Source organism: Cervus canadensis, chromosome X, assembly GCF_019320065.1.
Source record: "Cervus canadensis isolate Bull #8, Minnesota chromosome X, ASM1932006v1, whole genome shotgun sequence".
NCBI lineage: Eukaryota > Metazoa > Chordata > Mammalia > Artiodactyla > Cervidae > Cervus > Cervus canadensis.
In genome coordinates, this window is record NC_057419.1 from 92,700,048 (window position 1) to 92,720,008 (window position 19,961).

General features: G+C 36.9%; 1 protein-coding gene across 2 annotated transcripts in view; it reads right to left on the reverse strand.

The window, feature by feature from the left end:
• DIAPH2 (diaphanous related formin 2) overlaps positions 1–19,961 on the reverse strand; it is a 932,191-nt gene that overhangs the window by 326,077 nt on the left and 586,153 nt on the right. For both annotated transcript variants that reach the window (XM_043457771.1, XM_043457769.1), the window contains one exon: positions 10,818–10,942. In XM_043457771.1, the coding sequence (XP_043313706.1) occupies positions 10,818–10,942 (125 nt within the window). The remainder of the gene's footprint in view (positions 1–10,817; positions 10,943–19,961) is intronic.

Here is a 19,961-nt window from a genome sequence, read left to right on the forward strand (position 1 = left end):
TATAATAAGGCCTATAATGTTTAGTTGATCACTTCAAATCTTAAACTCTGACTCTCTTTCCATCCAACCCTAGAATATCTGCATATAGTCCACTATGGGAGAGTTCTTAGAGTGCAAATCATTTTCATATTTATCTAATCAGACACAACTAGTGTGGGGTTTTGGGAGGGGTTGTTTAAATAGACATTAAATGAATTTCAAAGTCAAACAGAATTACACTCTGGGTGACCTATGAGAGGATGTAGCAAAATATTTTTAACTATTACCTCTACAAAATATTCTAACATCCTTGAAGTAAAATGTCAGCAGAGAGCAAATCATGCATTCATTCATTCACCAGATATGTATTGAGCCCTACTACATGCCAGGCCCTGGGAGTACAAAAGATGACCAACACAGAGCCAGCACAGTAAACTTCCTGCACACAGAGAACTTATGTTGCAGCAGGAGTTGAGTCTTATCTCCTCCATGAAGCTGCTTCAAACCACAACCTTCCCTATCTGGTGAATTCTTAATACATTTTAAACCAATGTTGTAAACAAGCAGTACCTTATGGGGCCTTCCAGTTACAGACCTCCCCTCACCCCCAATGTCCTCTGCCTGCCTCCTGTTTGTAGAAAAGCTATAAGTTTCCCAGGCCTCCCATGAGTCACAACAGCGTGGCTCAAGAATGAATGATTGAAAGGATGTGACCATATAGCAACAAAAATAGTAATTGGGCCAGGAGAACTGGTAAGAGTTTAAATAGTAAATCAATCACATGGCAGTCCCAGAATCTTTAGTTTCTTCCTGAAATAGATAACAGTATCTGAGGCACATTTCCTGAGTTGTTTTTACAGATCCTAAAAACCCTTACAAAATGGAAGAGGTTAACTACTTGATGACCATGAGCACTTAGGCCTCCAGATCTACTAGGGCAGGAGGATTGCTATGTTAACCCCTGTGACATAGCCATATTACCTCACCATCAACCAATCAGAAAATTGTGCATGAGTTAATCACATACCCTGTGATCTCAGTCCCTCACCTGGCCTTTAACAATGCTTTCCTGAAACCCATCGGGCAGTTCCAGTGTTGTGAGCATTACCTGCCCCAGACTTCTTGTCTAGTGCCCTTCAATAAATGTTGCACTCTCCTTCACCACAACCCAGGGGCAGTAGATTGGCTTTTTGCATGTGGGCAAGCAAATCCGAGTTTGGTTCAGAAAACAGTGTCACCCAATTAAACTTTATAAAACACCATCCTTTGAATGCTTTATTTCTCATACACATGCTCTTAACTAAATGTTAAGCTTCTTTAGAGCAAAGCATGTTTTCTACTTCATTTTATACTTCAGACCCATGGTAACTAATAGTGCTAGGTTCTGGAGTAGCTGTTTAATGAATAGATGTTGATTGACTGATAAAAACATGGAAGGAAACTTATTTTTGAACCTAGAAAAATTGTTGGCACATTCGGTTCTTAATTATCTGCGTTGAGGGAGATACAAAGAATAATATACAAGTCATTTCCATTTGGCTTTGGAATGTATTTCCATATTTAACTTTTCATTTGGGTCTACTGCTTGGCTTGAGAATACATTTCAAACAAAACAATAAAGCCGCCATGTGAATTTCCAACTGTGATCAAAGCTGGAATGCTGTCTCACTACAGGAAAAAGAGAGAAAGAAATATTGAAATGGCCTATTGGATTTTCAGCCTGCACTACACTCATTTAAAATGAAATCAGCTTGTATTGTTTGTTGCTATCTTCTACTTCTTGTACCTCCCTGACTACATGCCTTTTTGAAAGCATTAAACATAGCTGCATTTTACTTTATAGGTGTCCTAACATTTAGAATATCGCCTTTCATTGAGTATGAAAGTATCTTCAAATTCCATTTGTTGCTTCTTTCTCTCTTATACCTAAGTGAAAGAGACAGTAAAAGTCACTCAGTTGTGTCTGACTCTTTGCGACACCATGGACCGTAGCTTGCCAGGCTCCTCTGCTCATGGAATTTTCCAGGCAAGGATACTGCAGTGGGTTGCCATTTCCTCCTTTAATGGATTTTCCCAACTGAGGGATCAAACCAGGGTCTCCTGCATTGCAGGCAAATTCTTCACCCTCTGAGCCACCAGGGAAGCCCAAGTGAAAAAGACAGGCATTTGCTTAATCCCAAACATCTGGATACTCCCAGAATAATGAAGTGAAAGCTTTCTGCTTCTTCCATAGGCACTTACTGCATGAATGTACTTTTCTCTTTCAGTCTTAACACACACACACAAACACATACACATGACTTTGATAAAATGAAGGTGGACAAAAGCAGATCATAGTTGTTTACAAAGGATATTTTCCTTGGGGAAAATAAATTATTTCCCATTTGTGAGGTTTAGAGCAGAATGGTCATTAACATATTGTATACATTTTCTTAATTTTACAAAGCATGTTCAAAGTCATTACTATACCTAGTCCTAACAACAACATATATGAGGTGGGCAAAGCAAGTATTATTCTTTCAGCTTTACAAATGGGGAAACAGAATGTCTTTCCTAAGTTTACAAAGACCATGGCTAAAACTTAGGTTTATTGATACACATCCAAATGTCTTTTCATTCAAATGGATTAATAAAAAATGCTTTGCATTTGTACAGCACACTAAAGTTCAAAAGTACTTTTATATATACGGGGTAAATAAAGTGGATGGAGAGTGGACTCAAGAGTGTGCAAAATGAAATTGGCTCTCTTTAGGTTTGGAGTCTGGAGGAGCCTGGTAGGCTGCAGTCCATGGGGTCTCTAAGAGTCGGACATGACTGAGTGACTTCACTTTCAGTTTTCACTTTCATGCATTGGAGAAGGAAATGGCAACCCACTCCAATGTTCTTGCCTGGAGAATCCCAGGGACGGGGGAGCCTGGTGGGCTGCCGTCTATGGGGTCGCATGGAGTCGGACACGACTGAGGTGACTTAGCAGCAGCAGCAGGTTTGAAGTCAGGACCATAATGTAGAAATCTGGAGATGAGTAATTGAGCAGAGTTGCTGTACACAAATTTGATAATGCCTTAGCTGATATGAAAAATGCTTAACTAAATGCTTGCTTTTGATATAGAGGAGTTGGGACTTGAACCTCTTGCAACCGATTTCAACTTGGTTACTCATGACTTTTCTTACTCCAACATCAACACGTGACTAGGTAATATTCTCCTTCTCACTGATGACCTTGGGAAAGCTTTTCTATAGTTTCTTCTTAAATTTTTTATTCCTTTTCAACTCTCACCATCGGTGAGTGCCTTAGCTTTAAAGGAGTAGCTGAGATGTAATCCTCTCAAGTTGATTCTAATTTTAAATGCTTGTCTTATGTATGTGTATGTGGATGGATGGATGGATATGTGTGTATCTATATATCCATCATCAAGATTTCAGCTGAAAAAGTTCAGTTATGTTTGTTATGTATAGCTTTCCATTTCTAACTTCAGTAATGAATTGGGACAATAATAAATAATTACCCTATTTCACCTTTGCAAAACAAAGGAGAGTATTATTACATGTTTACTGACTTGCATTCTTTTCAAGCATATTTTTTATTTCTACCTTATAAAGCTAATTCACTTCCCATATCTCAAAGTTTAAAACCAGAAGAAAAGAACAGGTGCTGTTCAATGAAAAGCTAAGTTTACTTGCTATAATATTCAAAAGTTACCTCAAAAAGATTCTAACTAGAAATAACTGAACAGACATCTAATACAGAAAAAGACACTAATATATCTGTCTACAATACCTGATTGAGTACAGTACCTGATTGAGATATTGCTGCATGAGTACATTAATTGATTCATACTAGCATCACCATCATTGCCTATAAACTGTGTGCATTCAACATACCATGCATGCCTTTCATAATTGAAAATAGTTTTAGTAAATTTCAAATAAAAGCAAAAAGAAACAAACGATGGCTACAATATCCATCGATATCCAAAGATCTACAATATCTTTTCCCAGATGAGTCTCTAGTGGGCTGAAAGGGTTTAAGCATTCTTTAACTAAGCAATACGCTCTATTCTCACTATTAGCATCATGCAGCAAATGTCTATCAATTCCCTAAACAAAGTTTGAAAAATGGAGCTCATGGTAATTTCAGGCTGCCATTCAAAAAAGCAAGACATTTCAAATAGAAAATTTTTGAGCTGACTGATCTGAAAAACTATATGCTCCATTGAGACAGTTTCTTAGAATGTGATTTCTAAGAGCCTAAGAGATAATTCTTAATACCTGCATTTTAAATCAAAACATAAAGGAATAACAGTGGAAACATGTTATACCCCTTTTCCTTTTGTCAAACTGAAGTTATGCCAGGATAACAAGCTGTTTTCTACTTGCTTGCTAGAATGTTATTTAACATTAGTCATTACAATGACCTCTAACATATTAAATAAACATTAGGACAACTTTCTATATAGCACTGTGCTAAGTTTGTTGTACTCAAATATGAATAAGGATTTCTGTCTCAAAAGATTTTATAACCCAGTGTACCAAACACATACACACAAGCAGAAATTAGAGGCAAGTCAGTAAGTACAATAATCAAAATATTAAAATGCTATGAGAACACAGGGGACAAGGAAATTAATTATGTTTGCTATGATTAAGGAAGACTTTGTGGAGGATATGGTGTAAGTGAGTAGCTAATTTTTAAATTAATTTGCAAACTTTTCAAAAATATTTTTTTCTTCTTCTGAAGCAACACAGATTCACAGTGAACAAATGTGAATTTCATCTCAGATTTATGAAGCTTTCTGACCCCAGAGGCAGCATGATACCATGGTTACAAGCACAAGGCTTGGAGTCTGAAGGAGCAAAACTTACTTGAATCCTGGCTTTCATTAAATACCAGACTTGAAACATACATAATCTTGCACACGTTTGAACCTTTGAACCTCTATAGCCTCAGTCCTCACATATTTAAAATGGGGTTAATCATAGTACCTATCCTATAGTATTGCCTTGGAGATCACTTGAGATTGTATGAAAGTGAAAGTGAAAGCTGCTCAGTCCTGTTTGAGACTCCATGGACTATGCAGTCCATGGAATTCTCCAGGCCAGAATACTGGAGAGAGTAGCCTTTGTCTTCTCCAGGGGATCTTCCCAACTCAGGGATTGAACCGCGGTCTCCTGCACTGCAGCCGGAATCTTTACCAGCTGAGCCAAGACACCTATATATTCTTAGCACTGTGACTGACACATGGCATTCACTAAACAGTTGCTATTATTCATATTTTACTATCATTTTTATTGTTATTACTCTAAGTGATTATACCTTCTATTGCAAATTACTGTGCAAATAACTGAAGTTTAAAAACATACACACACACACACACACCAAAAAAAATTTGCTTTCACTGCCAAGGGCCTGGGTTCAATCCCTGGTCAGGGAACTAAGATCCCACAAGCTGTGTGAAGCAACCAAAAAAAAAAATAATAATAATAATAAACAACTTCCAAAATATGATGAAGAGTGCATACTTCAAAGAATGCTAACAATCTTCCTTTTTTAAAAAGCAGTCTTTCTCCCCTATTACTGATCATGCTCCCATGCTTACTCTCTCTCTTTTTCTTTCTTTCATTTTTTTAACCCTGGGCCCTCTCTCCCTGAGCAGTCTCATGAAAACCAGTTTTGCTTTGAACTTCCAAATTTGCTGAGTTTGAGACCAGCAGGCAATTGAATCAGTGAACTTCCCTCTAGTCTAGCCTAAAGCTCTTGATTTTTTTAGCTCTTGATTTTCTTGATTTTTCGGCCGAGATTAGTACATTCATACCAGGGAAAAAAGCCTTTCTGTTGAGGTTTCTGTTTTGTTTTGTTTTTTATATGGGCATTTACTTTACAAAGTATGACTCATCCTCTCTCTTAAACCTGTTACTGGCATGTTCTCAAAGGTGACTAATATTGCTGAGGTTGAATAATAATTCTATGAATTTTTCATCTTTCCAAAAATTATCCTCTTAATAAAGAAGAGCAGAAGAAAAATTGACATAGCTGCAGAGCAGTAGAGACTCCAAATCTATTCTGAATTGTCTGGTTAGGGCAGTGTGCTTCTTCCAGAAGTTGATTTTTAAACACTTCAAATGACTTTCCCTCCTACTATGAGGAAATGTGAGGTGTTGATAGTGAGCTGACAGAATGTTAATATCATTAACATTCTGTCAGCTCCTCTTGTCAATGTGTTAATGGTGCCCCTGCTACTCAGTCCTCCCTGCCCTCTGGTTGGTGAAATGATGTAGCCAGCAGTCAATCAAAAAGCTAAGCTGATTTGGGGCAATAGACAGCTCTGCCATTGACAAAATCTATGTGAGCAAATGTGGTAAGAAATTTGTCAACAGGATATAAGCAGTAAGGTCAACACTGTGGGTAATGTGTTTTTTAGACAGTTGAAGACTGGACCACAACATATATTTTAAAGTCTAAGGAGCCCTCTTTTAAGAATGAGTTTTCCCACAAGAAAATCAAGGAGCAGTAAGTAAAAGTGATGCATGGATTTAAAAGAAAGAAAGAAAAACTCTTTCATACTCATGTGACTGGTCAAAAGACAAAAGCTGAAAAACTTGGAATCCACATATAATGTCAAGTTCAAGAGATGGGTCTCAAGATCGACAAGCAGACCACTCACAGTGCTCCCTCTCACCTCTCATGCTGCTGCTGCTGCTGCTAAGTCGCTTAGTCCTGTCCGACTCTGTGTGACCCCATAGACGGCAGCCTACAAGGCTGCCCCATCCCTAGGATTCTCCAGGCAAGAGTACTGGAGTGGGTTGCCATTTCCTTCTCCAATGCATGAAAGTGAAAACTGAAAGTGAAGTCACTCAGTCGTGTCTGACTCTTCACGACCCCAAGGACTGCAGCCTACCAGGCTCCTCCGTCCATGGGATTTTACAGGCAAGAGTATTGGAGTGGGGTGCCATTGCCTTCTCTGCTCACCTCTCCTAAGCATAGGTTATTTTTCAAAACTTTGAAACCGACAGTAATTCTGAACCTCACCTCACCAATTTTTGCAACAGGTGCCAAAACACAGACAGACTACCAAATTCCTGGTCACCTAAAAAAAGGATGACCTGCTGAACCTCATAACTTTAAAACAATGAAGCTATGACAAATAACTGCATGGGTTGTTGAAGTTATCCTGAGACAACTTGAGCTCACCATGGGGACACAGGGACAACTGTGAACAATTTCATCACCAGACGTGGAAAATACTCATTTAATGAATAGGGACATTTTTTAAAGGCTCAAGAGGGTAAAATTGAGCAGTATCTGATACATAGTAAACATTCAGCTAATGAGTGAACATTACCATTTTTATAACTTACTAAAGAAAGAATATAGATTATATTTGAATTCACTGACCAAACAATTGAACCTAAAACTCCCAATATTATTATGATGAGCATACTGACATGAAGAATACAAAGCGCTTTGCTTTTTCAAAAAAATCACAACAGCAAATTTCCCGACATGGTATCTAGATTTTTGAAGCATGTGTATTTCAAAATATATGGTGCTATTATATCCAATACAGACCATCCCTTTCATCCTAGAACCTCCCTACTATGATTTATGAGAGAATTTTCTCTATTTCCCTCTGCTTTATAGTCTTACAAAATTAATCTTGCTTCGTTTACTCTTTCCACCTTTTTAAAAAAATTTAGAACAAGCAAACAATTTGGGGTAGAGAAAGAGAGTCAGATGTGACAAGCTTCCTTCTAAAGCCACTGACTATTATTTGAAGTGAAGTGAAGTGAAGTCACTCAGTTGTGTCTGACTCTTTGCGACCCCATGGGCTGCAGCCTACCAGGATCCTCAGTCCATGGGATTTTCTAGGCAAGAATACTGGAGTGGGTTGCCATTTCCTTCCGCACACTATTGTTTAGGAGGCAGGAAATAGCCTGGCTTACTCCATTCAAAGGAGAGGTTTCATTTCTTTTTTTTTTTTTTTTTGGCATTTACTTTTAAAAGATTTGGGCTATCCCTTCTAAAACTGATTACACTTTACATGCTCTAAAAAGGTGATTCAAAGTTACTCAACTTCCTGTGAAGATGTATATGAAGAAAAGTTTTATAACTACAGGCACAGCCAACTACTCTTATATCCCTTTTGGTGTGTTAAGTAAAAGGAGTATCTTGGATTAGATGACCTCCATTGTCTCTAGCTATATTATTCTGTGATATAATACATACTTATTGAATGCCTTCATGTTGCTAGGTGCTGGACATTGGGATGGGCATATCGGAATTAACACACTGGACATGATCTTGGCCATTAGGCCAGCAAGACAGAGAAGTGAATAAATGCCAGACTGTCAGCAAATTGTAGTCAAGTTTGCTACCTTGTGCACTGTTGTATTTTCATGATTTGGTAATGCCAAGCATATTATTATAAGTGTTCCATCAATAATGTGAAAGAACACAAGTGAACATGGGGTGCTATGGGACTTAGACCAACCTAGAGATTTGGTGAAGATTCAACCTACATATTCATCTGCCTTCTGGCCATCATGCCACTGCTGCTAACTATAGCACCGATCCCTTCTAAAAGTCTAGAGTGACAATGCTATTCAGATTTAGAACTCACAGGCCTTATAGAGAGGTTACTGTTTAAGTAAAGGTAAGATTACTTTCATTCAACAGATAACTACCCCCATACTTGTGCCTATAGTTACTCAATTTAAACGGCCAGTGACCTAAAGTAAATGAATTTATTGGCAAGGGACAGAAACAGTGGAAAGATCATCCACTACACAGAATCTTACACTAAAAATAGGATCATGGTTCTAATTTTAAAACTCAATCAAGTATCCCACAAGGAAATATCCTCCTCTTTTGAAATTGCCGAAAGAGTAGAAAAAAATTAAGCACCAAAATTCATATAACATATATACATATGATGATTAGACCTTTTGTTTGCCATTTTCTATAAGATCCAACCTCTCAGTGGTTGTCTAAGGGGTCTTCCTAAGCAAGAATAATTTGAGTACAGTTTTACCATTGTAATTTATTAATTTGAAGTTTTTAATCAACTCCAACCAAAGGATAGAGTCAATAGTCTACTTTTTCTCTAAAATAAATTGTTATATATTTCTTTTTTTTCTAATATAATATCCAAATTAACAGCTCCATACATTTTAATATAGTTTTCAATCCCCATGTAGACAGTCACACTTTGGTGCCACTTAAATGAAGAATAACCATTCATCCGTAACATACAGATACAGAAGGCTCTGGATTTTCATTCTAAAGCACTTAATTACCTGCATAAAGAGAGAAATAAAATAGAATCCAGGCCAAGTTCATGAGGGCTTGAAATTACTTTTCCTTTTTGAAATGAGCAACAAAGATTCCTCAATGTTGCATGCTGTTGTGTGGCCATATGCCAACTGTAGAAGAAAATGTTAAAAAGAAAAAAGGGATCAGGAATTAAATACAGATATGTAAGGCAAGAAACAAAATCAAAAGGTGAAAAACTGTAGGCGGTGTTTCCAACCACAAGACAATGTAACAAATTTGAAAGAAAAATCTAATCAGCAACAAAGTTAAATCTTCATATTAAATATCTCGATGTGGGCAGCTATGTAATTAAAGGTTATTTTTGAGGATTTCCTGCCTCCAATCTCCCACAAACTTATGTTCCCAATATTCCTATTTACATAAGTACTCAGCATCACTAAAGGACCACACAGAATACAGCATTAATTTATGAACCAAACACTGAAAATGAAAAAAAAATTTTTTTTTCACATAAATATAAATTGCCATTCTCAAGTAATTCAAGTTCAGGACCATAACTTCCAAGCTGGGCAGGAAAGAAAGCATATGAGAGAACAAAAAGACAATAGATTTAACCTTGAAACAAGGTGACTGCCCTATAGTTGTTGAAAGAACTTACTTATTATCAGATAAAGAATTTACAGTATTTATTCCCTCTAGAGAGATAAAATGGTGAATCAATCTGCAGTTCAAGATATTTATTTAAACCCAGAGGAGGAGGATATGGCTTTAACTTTTGAAAACAAAAAAAAAAAAAAAAAAAAAAAAAAACCAGCTCTAATATAGTTTATCTTTAGATACCAGATTTAACATTAAACAGTTCAAGCTAAATATCATTTCTCAAGTTTTCCTTTCATATAATTCTGTATTTTTATATAAATATACTGTATGTAAAATAGGGATTTAAAAACATTTATGTAGCAGGCAATGCTTAATGTTATACAGATAGCTATTACAATTTACTAAAATACATAATCTACTGATCAATTCATCTATCCATTCATCCAGGCATCCATTTTATTCTTCATAACCTTTCAGTCTACTGATATCAGTTACCCTGTGATTGCCCTTGAAAATGCATGTGTCCCCTCAGAAAATACCTGCACATACACAAAGAGAACAACAACAACAAAAAAGAACTCTGACAAAAAAATTTCTTTTATTGATCATTTCCTTTAAATAACTGGTTATATAAGGAGAGTCTTTGTTTATATATCAAACCTCATAAGACTTACCTTGCATATCTTGTAGGCCTTCAAATGAAACTCTTCTTTGAGAAATGGCATTTTTCTTATATAATCGTTCCCTTGCCTACTACTCTATGATTCAAAATGTCATGAACTAAAATTTATGCTGCTAATATAAAAACAGCCTATACACAAATTCATCCAAACCATGCAAATAGAATGGTAAGTTTAGAACTAACCACAGGGTAAATAGATATTTGGATGGACAGACAGACACACACACACATAGACACACACACACACACAGAAACTAACAAATAAAATGCTTAAATAAAGGATATTGTCATCTTTTCCACAAACTTATCATGTTGATTTTCTGTTTTGGGGAATTGCTTGATGTCACGTTCCAGATGAACAATTTGTTGTTCCATTGCTGCAAGGTTACTCTTGAGAATTTGAGCTGAAACTAAAGAACAATGTGCAAAATGTTTAGAATATTTTACCAGGTATTCCATAAAACAACTAAAAGAAAACCGTATCAGTTCAAGTATTTTTTTAATGTGGAGAATAGTTTCATGAAACCAACTCACATTTTTCTCAATTACTGCTCATAAAATGTCTACTCTCCATGAAAGAAGTGAAAATGTGTAATATAATATACCAAATCATCATGTTTAATATGGGGATGTCATTTTATTCAGCCATTAGCTCAAATGAATCCATTTCTATTTAAATTTATTGATGGACTTCCTAATATTTCATTCTTTAAAATCTAATGTGAAGATTAAAGAGAAACTAGGGTTCAAAGAGATCCTATCTATTTAATGTATGTTCTTGGCTATGTAAATGATTTAACGTTAAATTACATAAAAGAATCAAATATTTTTCTTTTGTTGAAAGATCCTGATTTTTATAAATCAATATCTATGGTTTAAATTCCTGAGTTTAGTACTTTTCATACTCAGAGACAAGAAAAATAACTGTTGATGTGAAGAATTTAGAGCAAACCATAGTGAATACATATGCGCATTCACACCCACAAAGCCTTGGTGAGCCCTCAAACATGATCATTAGTTGCCTTAATTACCCCTAACATTTTCTGCACTTTTCTTTTTCTCTCCTCATTGACAACCAGTAATTTTAAGAATTATATTCAAAGCGCTCTTAAATATGTGCACACTTTCCAGATCTCTCAGGATGCCTTCTTTTCACAGAGCTACCTTTTTTATTTTTAAAGCTTATACTATTTTACAGATACTCTATTACTCCATGACTACCAATTATATATGAAGACAATTCTATCAATATCAACAGTATTTGACAGGGTTCTAGTTGAAAAGACAAGGTAAGTATTAAAATTTGATAGGTAGCCTGCGACATTGATTTTTAAATACAGGTTTCTGAAACACAGTTCTTTTCATTAAAGCACCATGAAACAGAAATAGAATAATATTACAATTCTTTTTTTTTTTTAAAGTAAATTGCAGTCTCATTCAGAGGCTGCATTGTATTAGAATTACAATGAATAATTCAAGACACTGACAAAAATCAAACCCCTGGCAAATTTCAGCCAGTCTTCTGATACAAATTCATCATGCTGACATACACACCTATATAACTCAATGAGGAGAAGTTGCTTAAATATACTTGGAAGTTCAAGAGAGTGAAAATCAAACACCAACACTAAAGACAAATTATTTTTTTCCTATTAATCTGTCAGTACAAATAGCTAGGTCCAATTTAGTTCCATTTGTTTAGATCTGACAAACTTGGAGATTATTCCTTATTAGAGAAGTCAAAGAGTTTTGCCCTGCCAAAAATGTGCTAACGGCTCGGTAATCATTGCTTGCTTTATTTAAAGGATGAGTTTACTGTGAAGGAAACCATTCTCTCTGAGTTTAAACCTGAATTTTTCCACTTCAGTTTTTCCAGGAGATTCTTGCTAATTATTCAAAAGGCTTCTGCATTCCCACTCACTTGATTGAAAAGCTGAAGATATGAAGTTGACAAGTTGTTTATGTCATTTAGGCAACAGGGAAGAAATAAACTCATGATAACTTTCTGCAATAAACAAAATGTGCCCAGAGGCAAAGTATATGTCACAATGGTAATTCCAGTAGTAAAAAGGGGATGATCTGAGGACTGTTCTGATTGTTCAATAAAGAAACAGCCTAATCAAGTTGCTATACACACAAACATATAGATAACTCAAATAACAAGAGACATTAGTTTTAATCCAGTGAAATTGCTTTTACCCTAAAGTTGAATTCTGAATAAAACAATATTTTCTAGACATCTATCAACCTCAATTTCACATGTCAAATCCTTAGACCTCTATAAATCCCTCTAGAGCTCTAGTCCAAATTCTCTAACATTTATAGACACTTCTATTTGTTTAAGCGATCTTCCACATATCACCTTTTGTTTTAAGTGAGAGGTTTTTTTTTTCTTTTTTTGGTTTAGTGTACATAAACACAGTCTGTGTTCTAAACTGTCATGCTACTTAATAGTAAGATCCCTAACACTTTGCTTTTCCCTCAGTACTTATCATATACCATACCCAATGAATGTTTGTTGAATGAATATGTATATTTCAATGAGTTTTGAATTGGATTTAAACATATGCCCACTTCTGCAAATGGATGTATATGTAGAAAAGTTAGATACAACAAAAGTAATCAGAAGTTAGAATATTAATTATTAAATGAAAATGAAAAGGAAGTAGGAAGTTGAAGTCTATCTAATATACAGAGGAGGCAGGGTTGCAGGAGATGCTTAAACAAAGGGGAAAGTGAAAAACTGAGAAAAGGAAGAGAAGTAAGGGACACCTTTTCTTAAGCTTCTCTATCCTTCTCCTCTAATAAACTATTAATATTATGCTGGAACCAAAGAAAATAAAATACCAAAGATGTGAGAATCCAAGAATTTTAGCACACCTGCAAATTTATAGCTGCATTAAAAGAAAAATACCATTATATAAAATATATCTCCTTAAATTATTGGAATTATGGTATCTTAGAGTTGGAAGTGACATTAAAGGAGATACGGACCAGCCCCCTCAAGGTTTAAAAGCTCAGATTACACAGATTAACAATTATCATCGTTAGCCTTCAGAAATAGGAACAGACTCACAGACATAGAGAACAGACTTGTGTTTACCCAGGGGGAGAGAGAATGGGGATGGGAAGGACTGGGAGTTTGGGATCAGCAGATGTAAACTATTACACATAGAATGGGTAAAAAATAAGGTCCTACTGTATAGTACAAGGAACTATATTCAATGGATATATAGTGGAAAATATAATGGAAAAGAATATATGTATAACAACCACTTTGCTTCACAGGGCTTTCCAGCTGGCGTTAGTAGAAAAGAACTCCCCTGTCAATGTAGGAGACATAAGAGATGCAGGTTTGATCCCTGGGTCAGGAAGATTCCCTGGTGGAGGAAATGGCAACCCACTCCAGTATTCTTGCCTTGACAATCCCAGACATGGACAGAGGAGCCTGGCAGATTACAGTCCACAAGGTCACAAAGAGTTGGACATGACTGAAGTGACTTAGCATGCACACATGAATCCACTTTGTTGTACTGCAGAAATTAACACAACACTGTAAATCAACTAAAGTTCAATAAAATTTACAAAATAAATAAATAGACAGATAATCTCCATTCCCAGAAAACAGCACCTATGACAAAGCTTGCATGTAACAGCTTTATCGGTGGTGGGGTTTAATTCCAGTAAAACAGGCATGAGGGAAAAGAGAAGAAAGCAAATACAAGAAAGGATGTTACAGAACTGGCTATACCTTTACAGAAACTACAGCTGCTTGCTTAATGTCTCAGGTTGTCTCAGGGCCATTTAATGGGTATGTGAACCATGAAGTCACATGGGGCCTCATGCTTAAAAGCGCCCTGTTCTTTGTTTAAGGCTTTATTGTCAGCACTTTGAATATCTTAGTAATTTTTCAAACTAGGCTTTGCAATTTCATTTTGCACTGGGCCCCCCAATCATGAAATCAGTCTTGGCCTCTGCATAAGACAAATAAAGCAACTTCAACTTGAAAGAGTTGGTTAAAGGAGGTGAAAGGCTGACTTGGTGCTCCTTCTCATTTCTTACTCTCTCATGGGTGAAATGCTATTTCAAGAGATGTAAACTTCCAGGTCTGGCTGAGGAGTAAGACAAGTGGCACCAGATTGGAGGGAGGGCCTTGGCACAGAAGGGATACCCAGTGAATTTACAGAGGATTCATTCTATCCCTGAATGGCTTATTTCCTTTTTAACAGTTGATATAATCAGAAAAATTCTATTTGCTTATAATCAAAATCAGTATACTTGAAGTTTTCTTACCCATTAGTCCTCATTTTACCTTAAAGCAACATTGCTTAAGTCTACTTCCTATTTTATAGGAAAGACGTCCCTTGCATCTTCTTAATCTGTCAAGGTTACAAACATCCAGTTCCTTCAACTAGTCCTTGTAAGGTATAAGGGTTAGTAATCACTTATGCTCCTAATCAATAACTAACATTTATTGAGTATTTACTATGTGTTAAATATTATCTCCTGTTCAAAGATAATGGCCCTGTCATGATGAAGGGGCTTGTATAACTCAATGAAGCTATGAGCCATGCCATGCAGGGCCACCAAGGATGGACAGGTCATAGTGAGGATTTCGGAAAAAACAAAAAACAAAAATGTGGTCCACTAGAGTAGGAAATTGCAACCCACTCCAGTATTCTTGCCGAGAGAACTCCATGAACAGTAAGAAAAGGCAAAAAGATATAATACCAGAAGATGAGTCCACCAGGTTGGAAGGTGTCCGATATGATACTGGCGAAGAGCAGAGGGCAAATACTAATAGCTCCAGAAAGAATGAAGTGGAAAGAACAGACAGTTGTGGATGGGTCTGGTGGTGAAAGTAAAGTTCAATGCTGTAAAGAACAATACTGTATAGGAACCTGGAAGTTAAGTCCATGAATTAAGGTAAACTGGACATGGTCAAGCAGGAGATGGCAAGATTGAACATCGACATCTTGAGGAATCAATGAACTAAAATGGATGGGAATGGGAAATTTTAATTCAGATGACCATTGTATCTACTACTGCGGGCAAGGATCCTTCAGGAAAAAACAGCAGCCCTCATAGTCAACAAGAGAGTCCGAAATGCAGTACTTAGGTGCAACCTCAAGAACGGCAGAATGATCTCCATTTGTTTACAAGGCAAATCATTCAACATCACAGTAATCCAAGTCTATGCCTCAAGAACTGATGCTGAAGAAGCTTAAGTTGACAGTTTTCTATAAAGACCTATAACACCTTCTAGTGAAGTCACTCAGTTGTGTCCAACTCTTTGCAACCCCGTGGACTGTAGCCTACCAGGCTCCTCCGTCCATGGATTCTTCAGGCAAGAATACTGGAGTGGGTTGCCATTTCCTTCTCTGGGGGATCTTCTAGTCCCAGGAATCGAAGCCGGGTCTCCTGCATTGCAGTCAGACAGTCTACCCTCTGAGCCACCAGGGAAGCCCAACACCTTCTAGAACTAATACCAGAAAAGGTTTCTTCTCCATCATAGGGGATTGGAATGCAAAAGTAGGAAGTCAAGAGACACCTGGAATAACAGGCAAGTTTGGTCTTGAAGTATAAAACGAAGCAGGACAAAGGCTGAGTTGTGTCAGGAGAACACACTGGTCATAGCAAACACCTTTTTCCAACAACACAAGTGATGACTACACACATGGACAAAACCAAAATCAGATTAATTATGCCCTTTGCAGCTAAAGATGGAGAAGCACTATACACTCAGCAAAAACAAGACCTGGAGCTGACTCTGGCTCAGATCATGAGCTCCTTATTGCAAAATTCTGGCTTAAATGGAAGAAAGGAGGGAAAACTACTAGGCCATTCAGGTATGGCCTAAATCAAATCCCTTACAATTATACAGTGTAAGTCATGAATAGATTCAAGGGATTAGATCTGACAGAGTACCAGAAGAACAATGGATGGAAGTTCAGGACATTGTACAGAAGGAAATAACCAAAACCAATCCAAAAAAAACAAAATGCAAGGAGGCAAACTGGTTGTTTGAGGAGGCTTTATAAATAGCTGAGGCAAGAAAACAGGTGAAAGGCAAGGGAGAAAGGGAAAGATATACCCAACTGAATACAGAGTTCCAGAGAATAGCAAGGAGATAAGAAAGAAAGTGAAAGTGAATGTCGCTCAATCATGTCAGACTCTTTGCGACCCCATGGACTATACAGTGCATGGAATTCTCCAGGCCAGGATACTGGAGTGGGTAGCCTTTCCCTTCTCCAGTGGATCTTCCTGACCCAGGAATCGAACTGGGGTCTCCTGCATTGCAGGCAGATTCTTTACCAACTGAGCTATGAGGGAAGCCCAAGGAGAGATAAGAACGCTTCTTAAATGAACAATGCAAAGAAATAGAGGGAAAACAACACAATGAGAAGGACTAGAGATCTCTTCAAGAAAATTTGAAGTATCAAGGGAACAAGGATGGGCACGATAAAGGACAGAAATGGTAAGGACCTAACAGAAGCAGAAGAGATTAAGAAGAGTTGGCAAGGACACACAGAAGGACAAAAAAGATCTTAATGACACTGATAACCATGATGGTGTGATCACTCACCTAGAGCCAGACATGCTGGAGTAGGAAGTCAAGTGGGCCTTAGGAAGCATTACTAGAAACAAAGTTAGTGGAGGTGGTGAAATTCCAGCTGAGCTATTTAAAATCCTAAAAGATGCTGTTAAAGTGCTACACTCATGTCAGCAAATTTGGAAAACTCAGCAGTTGCCACAGGACTAGAAAATGTCAGTTTTCATTCTAATCCCAAAGACGGGCAATGACAATAAATGCTCAGGACTACTGTACAACTGCGCTCATTTCACATGCTAGCAAGGTTATGCTCAAAATCCTTCAAGCTAAGCTCTAGCAGGGTGTGAACTGAGAACTTCCAGATGTACACTCTGGATTCAGACAAGGCAGAGGAACCAGAGATCGAACTGCCAACATTCATTGAATCAAGGAGAAAGTTCCAGAAAAACATCTAGTTCTGCTTTATTGACTACGCCAAAGCCTTTGACTGTGTGGATCACAACAAACTGTGAAAACTTTTTAAAGACACAGGAGTACTAGACTATTTTACCTGTCTCCTGAGGAACTTGTATGCAGGTCAGGAAGCAACAGTTAGACATGGAACGGATTCGAAATTGGGAAAGGAGTATGACAAGGCTGTATATTGTCACCCTGCTTAGTTAACTTATATGCAGAGTATGTCATGCGAAATGCCAAGCTGGATGAATCACAAGGTGGAATAAGGATTGCTGGGAGAAATATCAACAACCTCAGATATGCAGATGATACCATTCTAATGGCAGAAAGTGAAGAGGAACTGAAGAGGCTCCTGAGGTGAAAGAGGAGAGTGAAAAAGCTGGCTTAAAATTCAGCATTCAAGAAACAAGATCACAACATACGGTCCCATCACTTCATGGCAAATAGAAGGGGAAAAGGTGGAAGCAGTGACTGATTTTATTTTCTTGGCCTCCAAAATCACTGTGGATGGTGACTGCAGCTATGAAATTAAAAGATAAATGCTCCCTGGAAGAAAAGCTATGATCAACCTAGACAGCATAATAAAAACCAGAGACACTACTTTGCCGACAAAGGTCTCTCTGGTCAAAGCTATGGTTTTCCAGTGGTCATGTGTGGATGTGAGAGTTGGACTACAAAGAAAGCTGAGATGAAAGAATTGATGCTTTTGAACTGTGGTGTTGGAGAAGACTCTTGAGAGACCCTTGGACTGCAAGGAGATCCAACCAATCAATCATAAAGGAAATCAGTCCCGAATATTCTTTGGAAGGACTGATGCTGAAGCTGAAGCTCTAACACTTTAGCCATTTGATGAAAAGAACAGACTCACTGGAAAAGACCCTGATGTTGGGAAAGACTGAAGGCGGGAGGAGAAGAGGACGACAGAGGATGAGATGGTTGGATGGCATCACCGAATCGATGGACATGAGTTTGAGCAAGCTTCGGGAATTTTTGATGGACAGTGAAGCCTGGCTTGCTTCAGTCCATGGGGTCAAAAAATTTGTTCTTCAGTCCGTGGGGTCAAAAAATTTGTGCATAAAATCTGTGCATCCATATTTCTCTTGAGACACTTACAATTTAGTTACTCTGCTTTTCTAGACATGCCTAATACATAAGGGTTTTTAAACTATTAAAAAGAATTAACTTGTGTCTACGTGCCTGATTATTTGCCGTGAATACATTTGCTTCAATCTTAAGAGGAGGCAATATTGATAATATAACCAATTAGGTCCTAGCTTACATTACTTCCAATATCTCTTCAGTGTTTGCGCATGCTTTCATGCATGTATGTGAGACAGAGGGAAATACAGACACACTCACATATATATATAACATTTATATATATAATTAGATTTAATAATTATATATATAATATATATATAATAATTATATATATATATATTTTACTGTAGGTGATAGGGAGATATAGGGCCACTGGAGTTCCAAGAACATTTAATTACCAGAGTGAGTTAGAAATGATTCTCTACTATGAAGCCGTCGCTCAGGGTCTATTTTTGTGCTCATCATTATATTAGTTCACTAATATAAATTAAGGAGTCTTTAATGACAGTGCAAACATTTTTTAGCTGAGTCAATTCCCACTACAGGCATTTTCAATGACTGACTAGTCAGTCAGGTGGCACTTTAACTTTTTTCTCTAAATTACAACATTAAAAAATTAAATCATAGCTATCAGGTTTGTTATTATAGCTCTCTTCCTTGTACTCCATAAATAACCCTTTAAGTTCAGTACACTCTCTTGAGTTATATGTAGGGAGAAACTTTGCCCCCAAATCTTATTTATCTACTTACATCAGTTAAAAAATATACATATAGTACTTCTTTTCTGGCTTCAAACAAATATAATGAGAGTGGCCTGATCTTCATTCAAAACATTTGAAATGATAGATTTGTTCCAATTCATAATTTGAAGAAAAGGAAAGTGAAAAGATAAATGTTTTAAGTGAGATTTTATATGGAAAGACTATTCAATTACAAGGACATAAGAGACTGATATGCATTGGAAAAAAAAAAAATCACAGTACCCTGGTGACACTCTCTAGACCATGGGCAGAATGTGTAATCTTATGTAAATGAAAACTTTTTTCCAGCAAGTGGAGTAACTTTTTTCTCTGAATTAAATATTTCTATTAATTTTACCCACTGACAAAGCAACTGAGCACTTCTTAACATCCTTGCTCTAAGAAAGGCCAAGTAAAAATTTATTCTTGAAAGTTGGTATGTGAATAGGCCCAAGCATGAATATAAGCACCTTGCAATTTTCTCTAACTGAATATATTTAGGTGAAGAATTACTATCAGCTGAGCGGCACAACATTAAAGTGACTGATCCAGAAAGTATACATAAAAAAGAAAAGGACA